The sequence below is a fragment of the Nannospalax galili genome, unplaced genomic scaffold, assembly GCF_000622305.1.
Source record: "Nannospalax galili isolate Female #2095 unplaced genomic scaffold, S.galili_v1.0 scaffold44, whole genome shotgun sequence".
NCBI lineage: Eukaryota > Metazoa > Chordata > Mammalia > Rodentia > Spalacidae > Nannospalax > Nannospalax galili.
This window is the reverse complement of record NW_008355789.1, coordinates 1,101,384-1,112,569: the sequence shown is the minus strand read 5'-3', so window position 1 is coordinate 1,112,569 and position 11,186 is coordinate 1,101,384. Positions and strand designations below refer to the sequence as shown.

At 45.2% G+C, this 11,186-nt stretch overlaps 1 protein-coding gene across 1 annotated transcript; it reads left to right on the top strand.

Annotated features, from left to right (window-relative positions):
* Nucleotides 1–7,715: 7,715 nt before the first annotated feature.
* Nucleotides 7,716–8,360, top strand: Ascl3 (achaete-scute family bHLH transcription factor 3). Its single transcript, XM_008853542.2, has one exon. It carries the CDS (start codon nucleotides 7,716–7,718, stop codon nucleotides 8,238–8,240), a length of 525 nt encoding a protein of 174 aa, XP_008851764.1. The 3' UTR covers nucleotides 8,241–8,360.
* The last annotated feature ends 2,826 nt before the right edge of the window (nucleotides 8,361–11,186 follow it).

The following is an 11,186-nucleotide window of genomic DNA, read 5'->3' as shown; positions in this document are numbered from 1 at the left end:
TCCAGTGGGCTTTTTTGCTTGTGTGGTGTGTGCATATTTGTGAGGTGTGAGTCTGTGTGGTGTGTGTGTGAGGTATGTGTATGTGTGGTTTATGTATGTGAGGTGTGTATATGTGTCAGGTGTATGTGTGTGAGTTTTGTGTATGTGAGGTGCATGTGCGGTATGTATGTGTGCGTGTATGTCAGGTGTATGTGTATGAGATATGTATTTGTGAGGTGTATATGTATGAGGTGTGTGCGTGTAAAGTGCATGCATGTGTGATATATGTGTCTGAGATGTGTGTATGTGTGAGGTGTGTGCATGTGTGAGGAATATATGTGAGGTGGGTATATGTGAGGTATGTACATGTGTGGTAAAAGTACGTGAGGTATATGTGTAAGGTGTATGTGTGAGTTGTGTATGTGTGAAGTGTGAGGTATATGTATGTGTGAGGTGTGTGTATATGTGTGTGGTGTGTGTGTATAAGGTGTATGTGTGTGAGGTATATGTTTATGTAAAGTATATATTGTGAGGTGTGTGCATGTGTGGTGTATGTGTGTTAGGTCTGTGCATGTGTGAGGTGTATGTGTGTGGTGTGTGTATATAAGGTATATGTGTGTGAGGTGTGTGTGTATGTAAGGTAATTGTGAGGTGCATGCATGTGTGGTATATGTTGTGAGATGTGTGTGATGTATGTGAAGTAGAGGTGTGTGAGTGATGTCTACGTGTGTGTGGTCTGTGTATATGTGTGTGTATATGTGAGGTGCATATGTGTGTGAGGTGTGTGTGTATGAGGTGTGTTTGTGTGATGCGTGTAGAGGGTGTCAGGTGTCCCCTATCACTCTCCACCTTGTTCCTTTAAGGCACTGGCCTTTGCTGAACCTGAAGCTAGGCTGGTGGCCAACAACCCCTGTGATCCTCCTGTCTCTACCTACCCCAGCATTGGGGTTACAGGCATACTTGCAGCCACCCCTGGCTTTTTACATGGGCTTGGGGGGATTTGAACTTGGATCCTTCTGCTTGCACAGCAAGTACTGCTACCTGCTGAGCCATCTCCCTAGCCCCTTCAAGCACATTTTAGAAGATAATTATACTTAACTATATTATAGAATATGATTTATTCATAGCTCCAGTTTCTCCTGATTTGCGGCATTAAGCAGTGTGTATGTCTCCCCATATATCAAGCCACATCCTTATAGTATGTCAAGTTCTAGTTTGTTTTTTCAAAGAAGTCATTTTGCCAAAGTAGAGTGATAAAGTAGGCATCAGCTCTCAAAGTCATACCACTGTATTGTGCTGCCCAAAGGAATTGTAATTCTGCAAATAAATACATTTTTAATTTTAAAAATGCAACTTCACATTGATCTAGTTTCAGTCTTACTCTCTAAACAATATTGCCCAATATTTTCATATTATGAGATCATTACACTTTTCATAAATAACTTTTAAAGAAAATCATATAACCCAGCTGAACAGGAGCACTCTTCAAACAAAAGAATTTGTTACAAGTGTCCAGTTTTGTAAGCAAATCTTTCACTTTGTGCTGTCATAACGCCATAGTAGATAGAAAAAGCAGCTAAACCAGAGCCCGGCGGTTCTGTTTAACTGTAAGCTACTTTGCATATTTTCACTAAGTGACCACCTATAAATCAGGTTAAATCTCACTCAGCCTAAAATACAGCATCCTGAACGACAAAACTCAGGTAAGAGATACTTCTCCGGAGTGACCCATGGGGCAGACTAAGGGACAGGGTTTTTAAGAAAAGCCCCAGGCATAGTTGAGAAATGATCAATTTTGTCATCCATCTTAAGAAATCAATAATTACCCACATAAGGAAAGGCCCAGACTGCAACAGTGTTGAATCATATGGAGGCATGGGAAGCATTTGGGTCAGGAGGCAGGACCCTCAGGTTCCATCCCCTGTGCTGCTGGCTTCCCAACCTTAGCAACTTAGCCTCCCAAGACGGAGAGAAGAGCATCTCTAAACTCCATCCCACTCAGTTCTAACATTTCATAATTCAATTACTTGTGTACTGGTGGCTTTTTATTTTTTATATTCTAGATGCTTTTTTCAATCTCCAAAAGTTGAGCTTTTATGCTCAGTAGAGCAGCAAGAATCTCTTAGGATTTTATCATTAAGACTTCATTATCTATTTCCCAGAAGCACTTTGAGATAGAAATCGGAGACTTTCCAAAGATAGTGTGTTTGTTAGCCACACATGCATCCGGAAGGATCTGGAACCACAGGCACTAGCACTAACAATCCATTGCTTTATTTTTAAACTCCTGCTTGACCCCTCCACACATATCCAGGGTCCATGAGGCTTTCTGTCTTGATGGTCTTTGTCAATGTGTGTTTTTCTTTTCTTATTGTTTATCTTATAGTTAAATTCTCTTGCATGAATGGAAAGGGATCATATTTAAATGCTCCTGCATTGATGGGTGGTCTTACTGGAAATGCTGAACAGATAAACTTTATCTTTGGTGTGTCTCCAGTGACACCTTCCTCTTTATCCAAGAATTAGGTTCAGTTTTATTAAAACCTAGAAAATTATCTGTGGCGTATACAAATTATTCAGATTTCATCTAGGTCAAGACAAGATATTATTTAAGTTATCCTTCAGGGTAAAAACCATGACTCAAAATTTTGCATAAGTGGCTTTGATGGCATATGCTTTGATTTGGGGGAACCTGATTGATCTCCTTTCATTCTTGTTACTGTGATAAAATACTGACCAAAAGCAGCTTGGGTGTGGGGAGGGTTTATTTCAGCTTACAGGTTACAGTCAATCACTGAGGGAAGACAGGGCAGGAACTCAATCAAGAACTTGAAGCAGAAACTGTGGAGGAATGGCTGCTTGCTGGCTCACTTTCTGGTTTATAGGGTTCTGCTTAGCAAGCTTTCTTATTCAGCCCAGGCCTACCTGCCCAGGCAATGGTACCACCCACAGTGGGCTGGGCCGTCCTACATCAATTAACAACCAGGGCTCCAGGGATATCTCAGCTGTGCTGCCCTCGCAGCGGACCCAGGTTTGGTTCCCAACACTCATATCAGGCAGCTCACAACCTCCTGTGACTCCAGTTGCAGGGGGTCCTCTTCTGGCCTTCGATGGTACCAGGCACATGTGCACATACATACATGCAGGCAACACACATATTCATAAGATAGACATAGACATACCCACAGGCCAATCTTAGCTAGTCAATTCCTCTCTCAGATGACTCTAGGCAGCATCAAGTTGACAGTAAAAGCTAACTAGGGAGCAGGGCATGGTGCCACTCGCCTTTAATCCCAGCACTCAGGAGGCAGAGGCAGGCAGATCTCTGTGAGTTCAAGGCCAGCCTGGTCTATGTAGTGAGTTCCAGGCCAGGTGGAGCTACAGGGAGATCCTGTCTCAAAAAGACCAAAAAAAGATAAGTAGGGTACTGATATAATTAAAGTTCTATTTAACTTGTTAGCTGTAGGCAAAAAAAAAAAAAAAAAAGGCTTTTGTCAGAAATAAGTAGTGCAGGCCACCTTCCCATAGGCCTGTTTTGTTTTGAGACAGAGTCTTAGGTGTCCCAGGCTGGATAAGGATGACCTTGAATTTCTGATCCTCCTGCCTCCACCTCCTAAATGCTGATATACATGCATGTACCACCACCACACCAGGTTTAGTCAGTGCTGGGGGGCGGGGAATCGGGGGCATGCCAGGCAAGCCTCCACCAGCTGAGCTGCATTTCCAGCCCCATCACCAGCTGTGAAGTTTCTGCCAGACATGCTGTTTTCTCTTAGCCTCTAGAATTCTTGGCTTGGGAGTTTCCTGACTAGTTTTCTCTCAGCTTCTTTCTTTTCGACAGAATTCTGGCTCCCTTTTAATCTCCCGAAGACTTTCGTTTTATGTTAGCTATTTAAGGTCATTTGGACAGTAATTTGGAATCTCTCACTTCCCAATTCCTCTGTTTAGGTTTTTAACTGGCCTATCTGGCTTAACCTTCCCCAGCTCATTTAGCACAAGGTTTTCCTGGCAGTCACTCCTTTTCCAGTCAGTTTCACGGTGGCTTCTAATAACCCTTCCCCTTCCTCACCCGCCCTCCAGCCCCCAGCTTGTGGCGATCAACCCCGAGCCCCGTCCCCCGCCCTTTCTGTTTCCTCAGTTTCTTATCTCTTTAGAAATCATACCCAAGTCTTTTCACAAGGCTTCAAACACACTGGAATCTGGTCTTAAAGGCTGTTCCTCCCATCATGCAGTGCAGCCTACCCGGTCCCTACTGCGCTCAGCCCGAAGCTGGGCAGGCCTAGATCCCAACCTGAGCTAGCTAGCAAATATCAGCCAGGGCTACACAGCAGGATCCAGTTTCAGAAAGGAAGGAGAGGGAGAGCAAGCAAGAGAGCGAGAAGGACAGAGAGAAAGAGATTGAGAGACAGAGAGGGAGGGACACCAGCGTTACTGAATCTTGCCAGTGAACATTTAGTATGTTTGCTTGACCGTTTTTTGTTTTTGTTTTTTTTTTTTCTTTTACGATGCCAAGCCTAGAGAGCAATCTGGGATTGCCACAGGCACTGGAAAGCCACCCACCCAACCCCAAGCCACTGGAGAGCCTCACGTCTGTGTTGTGTGGAGACCCGAGGTTACACAAGCTGCTTGTGCTTGTCCTGTGACCCAAGAGTGCTCTTCATTTCTCAGCAAGTGTCTCTGGAGACATCAATGTTTTGATTGTCCAGTGTTGAAAAAACATAAACCATGAGGTGCAGAGAAAGGGAGGCAACAAGTATCCATCTGTGGTGGAAAAGGAAAAGAGCCGATGTGGGGGACCGGGTATTACATGGATTCTTTTGGTTTCTGTTAGTTATCACCCTGAAGATAGTTAATAGCTCAAGTGGACATAGGAAGTAACTGAGACTCAGAGAGGTTAAGAAACTTGTCTAAGGACCCAGAGCAAGGAAAGGTAAAGCCAAGGTGGAAATCCTGAAGGAGTTATAACTGAAAGACAAATGCTCCTGGCAGCTGGTTAATCTATAATGCCCCTAGAAAAATCCAGGCAAAAAAGGTAATGGCCATGTAGCTGGATGGTAGAGCACTTGCATGTGCAAAGCCCTGGGTTCAATTCCTGAGCATGGCATCACACACACACACGCACACACAACAGAGGCACGTGCAGATTCTTGCACACACACGCAAACATGAGCAAATACACATACATACATACACATACAGGCATGCACAGACACACACACACAGAGGCAGGCACAGGTTCTTGCACATACACATGCAAACATGAGCACATACACACACATATATATACATACAGGCATACACACATACACACACACACACACACACACATGCAGAGATGCACGCAGACCTATTAGATGGAATTTTTTAGGGCAAACTATCCTTATGTTCCAAGGTATGGTCAGGAAGGACACTCCAAAACCTAAACATAGTTGCACATTAACCCAAGTATTTAAAGTTAAGTTGGGACTAGAGAGATGGCGCCACAGTTAAGAGCACTGGCTGTTCTTGCAGAAGACCTGGGTTTGAATCCCAGCACCCATATGGTGGCTAACAATGGTCCATAACCTCAGTTTCAGGTGATCCAACACCTTCTGTCCTCCTTGGGCATTGCATGACACCAGTGCACTTACATACATGCAGGCATAACACTCATACACATAAAATAAATAAATACATAAATGATAAAAATAGAGTTCTGTGTAAATGAAAACGTGCAAATTGACTATTTCAAATGTGATAGGGGAGTTTCTAACTTAAATAAATTTTACAGTGAATATTTAAGAGCAAATGTTTCTTGCTAGGCCTGATGGCTCATGCCTGAAATCTCAAAATTCAGGAGGTGAAGGCAGGAGGATTGTGAGTTCAAGGCCAGTCTGGGCTCCACAGATCTTGTCTTAAAGGCAAAATTGGCAGTTGAAGAGATGGCCGAGTGTTTAAGGTCCTCTTGCAGAGGACCCAGATTTGGTTCCCAACACCCACATGTTGGCTAACAACCGTCCTTAACTCCAGTTCCAAGGGATCCAACACCCTCTTCTGACCTCCACAGGCTTTGCACAACACAGGTACACTTACATACATGCAGGCAAAACACTCATGCACATAAAATAAAAATTAATTAATTAAAAAACAAAAAGCAAAATCTGGACCAGCAAGACGGTAAAAGCACTTGTCACCAAGGCTGACAGTCAGCCTGAGTTCAATCTCTGGAACCCACATGGTGGACGGAGAAAAACGACTCCAAGAATTTGTTCTTTGACCTCCACACCTGCGCACACACACACATACACACACACACACACATACACACACACACTTTATATGAGGCATGGTGGTGCATACCCTTCATCCTAGCACTTGGGCAGCAGAAGCAGGAAGCTCACTGTGAGTTTGAGGCCAGCCTGGTCTACATAGAAAGCTCTAGGGTAGCCTGGTCTGGTCTACATCGTGGAACTCTGTCTCGGGGAAGGGGGGGGTGACATGCCATAATGAAATTCATTACTTTGTACTACACTTTAAAAAGTAAATAAATAGCACCGGGTGTGGTGGCGCATGCCTGTAGTCCCAGCACTTGGGAGGCAGAGGCAGGCAGATCTCTGTGAATTCAAGGCCAGCCTGATCTACATAGTGCGTTCCAGGACAGCTGGGGTTACAGGGAGACCCTGCTTCAAAAAGACAAAAAATAAATAAATAAATAAGTAAATAAATAAATTTCTGGGGCTGGAGAGATGGTGCAGTGGTTAAGAGCACTGACTGCTTTTGCAGAGGCTGCTTCCAGCAAGCACATGGCAGCTAACAACGACCTGAAACTTCAGGTCCAAGGGATCTGAATACCTTCTTCAATACCTTCTTCTGGCATCTACGAGCACAGCATACATGTAGTGCACATACATACATCTAGGCAAAACATTCATACACTAAAAATAAAAGTAAAATCTAAAGTAAAAAAAAAAATTTTGTTTTTGGTCTTTTTGAGACAGGGTCTCTCTGTATCCCCAGCTGTCCTGGAACTCACTATGTAGACCAGGCTGGCCTTGAACTCACAGAGATTCTCCTGCCTCCCGAGTGCTGGGATTAAAGGAGTGTGCCACCATGCCCAGCCTACAGTAAAATTTTTTAAAGAAGGAAAAGCAGAAGGAGGAGGAGGGAAGTCCTCTGTTATGCAGGTGTGTGTATGTGTGTGTGTGCTTTGAAAGATCATCTTTCTTACTACAGAGACTTTTTTTTTGGTATTTTGAACTCACTGTGTAGACTAGACTGGCCTCCAACTCACAGTGATTCTCTTGCCTCAGCTTCCCAAGCGCTAGAATTATAAGTGTAGGCCACCATGGCCAAATCATATCCACAGAGGATTATAATCACATCTTCTTTTCCAGATGAGCCCAAAAACTAATGATCACAGCAGACGTCTTTAAAACACTGATCTTTGGGACTGGAGAGATGGCTCAGTGGTTAAGAGCACTGACTGCTCTTGCAGAGGACCCGGTGCACCCACATGGCGGCTTCCAGCCGTCCTTAACTTCAGTTCCAGGGGGAATCCAAAGCCCTCTTCTGACCTCCGGGGCATTGCACAACACGGGTGCACTCTCATACATGCAGGCAATACATACACATAAAAAATAAAAATAATAAAACATTAAAAAAAAAACACTGATCTTTAATAAAGTAGGTCAAACCTGCCCTCTTTTGATCTGGTCAAATTACTAACATGGTTCTCTCTCTAGGTGAAAGAGGAAAGGATGGATGCTAGCAGCTATTCTAACCCACCAGGCAGGCTTCCCGTCTTCTCCGAGTCTGCCCACTTGCCTCTGTCCAGGCCCTTCTATCTGGACCCCATGGTCACCGTGCACCTGTACCCCGAGGGCCCCGTGCCATCTCCTTACGCCGAGGAGCTGCCGTCGCTGCCTTTTTCCAGCGACGCGCTGATCATGGAAGGTTACGGGGAGCCCTACCCCTTCCCTTTCCCCACGCCATATCCAAACTACAGACGGTGTGAATACTCCTACGGGCCGGCCTTCATCCGCAAGAGGAATGAGCGTGAGCGGCAGCGGGTGAAGTGTGTCAACGAAGGCTACGCCCGGCTCCGGCATCACCTGCCCGAGGAGTACCTGGAGAAACGGCTCAGCAAAGTGGAAACCCTCAGGGCTGCCATCAAGTACATCAGCTACCTGCAGTCTCTCTTGTATGCCGATGACCCCGGGACTAAGATGAACCCCGGGGCCATCACCAGCCACCCCGCTGACCCTGTTCTGAGTTTCGTTTGAGCTAGCACTTTCCAAATCGAAACGCAACTCACACAATGGGGTCTCCCCTAGCATCATCCAGTAGACTTGATGGTTTCTGGGAGGCCAATGTCCACTGCCACATTATGCTAGAGTGGTTACCTTTCTGGATTTCAGCTACACTAAAGTATCTCACACAGACTGAGAAAAGGCGTGGCTCATTTCTTTAAGAACTCTGGGGGAGGGGCGGGGATGGCTCAGCACTGGCTGCTCTTGCAGAGGACCTGGAAAGGACCTGGATTCAATCCTCAGCACTCACATGGTGGTCAAGAAGGCCTCTAATTTCAGTTCCAAGGGATCTGACCCTCTTCTGGCCTCTGTGAGGATTGCAAAACACGGATGCACTTACATACATGCAGGAAAAACATTCTTGCATATAAAATAAAAAATTTAAATAATTTTTTAAGAACTCTAAGGGAACAGGCTTCCCGGCAGGGTTCTCTGCCTCTGGCCCTCCCCTTCTCACACCCTTGGTCTGAGGCTCTCCCCACAGCACTGGAAGTCTGAAGACTGCTTACTCAGTGGTTGTCCTGGGCTTGGCAGCCACTTTATGCTAAGCAATCCCAGCACACTTCCCGTGTCTGTCAAATCTGGGTGGTTTTTATTTATCTGGGGTTGATAAGAAGTCAAAACACGGGCTGGAGAGATGGCTCAGTGGTTAAGAACACTGACTGTTCTTGCAGAAGACCTGGGTTCGTATTCCAGCACCCACATGGCAGCTAACAACTGTCTGCAGTGAGGGCATTGCACGACACGGATGCACTCACTTACATGCAGGCAATACACTCATACATAAAATAGAAATAATAAATAAAAAATGTTAAAAAAAAAAAGTCAAAACAAGCAGCAGTTCTGAGAAAGAAAAATCAGTTCACGAAATGTTTGGAAATATTTTTTTTTCCTGCAGGTAGACTTCCGTAGGCAGCTTAGCACAGGGCTTAAGAAGGTTCTGCAGGGGCTGGGAGATGGCACAGAGGTTAAAGCACTTGCCACACAAATGTGAGAACTGGAATTGAGTTCCCCAAATGCCAATGTAAATCATGTAGACCTGTGAGCTCTGGATTTGATTGAGAGGCCTTGATTGAAGGTGGAAGACTCATAGATGATTTCCAACACACACCTGCCCACACACATGCAAACATGCATACACAACAAGACAGTCAGACACACTCACACACATTAAAATGGAGAAAAAAAGCAAAAGAAGGGTCTGGAATCTAATCATTTGAAGTTTCACTCCAGTACCTCTTCTCCATCTTTGGGTTCTTTATCCACAAAATGAAAATACTACTACTACTATTAATAATAATAATAGCAATTACCCATACACTTATTTAAAGGATTAACCACACCTGACACCTAATCAGGATTCATGACCATTACTTCTCACTGTTACCCTGCGTTGCCCATACATCACCATCATCCGGCCTCTTCTGGCTAGGGTGCCTTCAGCTGTCCTGTAGGTCCTCCCTTCACTCCTGGAAGAACAGTCCATGCCCCACACCCTGGAGTCTGTTTCTATTCCCATGGAAACCTTCAGCCCTTCCTTCTCCCTCAGCTCCCAGGGTCCAATGGTCACCGAGCCCTGCTGAGGCACGGAGGCTTCCTTCCCACTGTTTATCACATTCATCCCTGCTATCACGTGTCTCCATGATGGCATTCCCAATTTCCGGACCCAGCCATTGCTGCACCTTTGTTGTGCTCACGGGTTCTCTTGCGTTTCCATCCTGCTGTCTCTACACACTATACACCTCTGTCTTCTAAGCAGACAGCCCACCATCTTGTTCAGTCTGTATTCTCTGGATCCTGCAGACAGCCTCAACTAAAAAGGGTGTCTGTCAGGAAATGCCTGTTACTTTTCTCCAATTCCAATCCTGTCACCTGTGTCAGGACCATTGTTTGTTAACTGTCTCACCTCTGTGCTCCTGTTCTCAACTGGCTCCACTCCACCCTCATTCTGAAGTTCCTTCTTGAGACAGGGTCTCACTATATAGTCCTGGCTGGCCTGACACTCCCTATGTAAACCAGGTTGGCCATGAACTAACAGAGATCTGCCTACCTCTGCCTCCTGAGTGCTGGGAATTAAAGGTGTGTGCCACCACTCCCGGCCCCTTCCTTCCTTCCTTCCTTCCTTCCTTCCTTCCTTCCTTCGTGTGTGTGTATGTATCTGTGAAATTCTTAAAGTTTATCATGTCACTTTATTGCTCTAACTGCCTGATGACTTCCTTTTGACTACTCTGTTGTTTAAATGTATCCACTTGGTTTTCAAAATTCCCTTCACTACAAATATCCAAGGACACCCATCTCCCCTAGAAGAAATCAGTCTTTACTCTTTTTCCTATCCCATCCGGAATATTTTTCCCCACCGTTGAACCCCACTGCCTTCTTCAGTAACCCTTCCCTGGGTGCGGGGCTTCATTGCTCTTTCCTCCACTCTAACCGTGTGTGCCATGTGTGGCACATGGATCTGGGCCACAGCTATTCTGCTGACTGACAGGCTAGCTCTGTGGGGACATTGCTGCTCAAGACACTTTTCAAGAGAAAACTCAACCCTGTCAGAACCAAAACAGGAAGTTTATTCACTCACACAACTGAGGGACCAAACGCTATCACCGACAATCTGCCATCTTTCGATCTCTCCCTCTTCTTTAAAAAGTCTATTATTTTTATTTTATATATGAGTGTATTGCCTGCATGTAAGTGCACCCATGTTGTGCAATGCCTGCAGAGGTCAGAAGAGGGCATCAGATTCCCCTGGAACTGGAGTTACAGATAATTGTTACCTGCTATGTGGGTGCTGGGAATGGAACCCAGGTCCTTTGCAAGAGCTCCTAACCACTGAGCCATCTCTCCAGTCCCTCACTCTCTCTTGCAAAAGAGCAAGAAGCTTTATTTAAAGAGACAGTACAGGATTCACTGTAAGGAAAC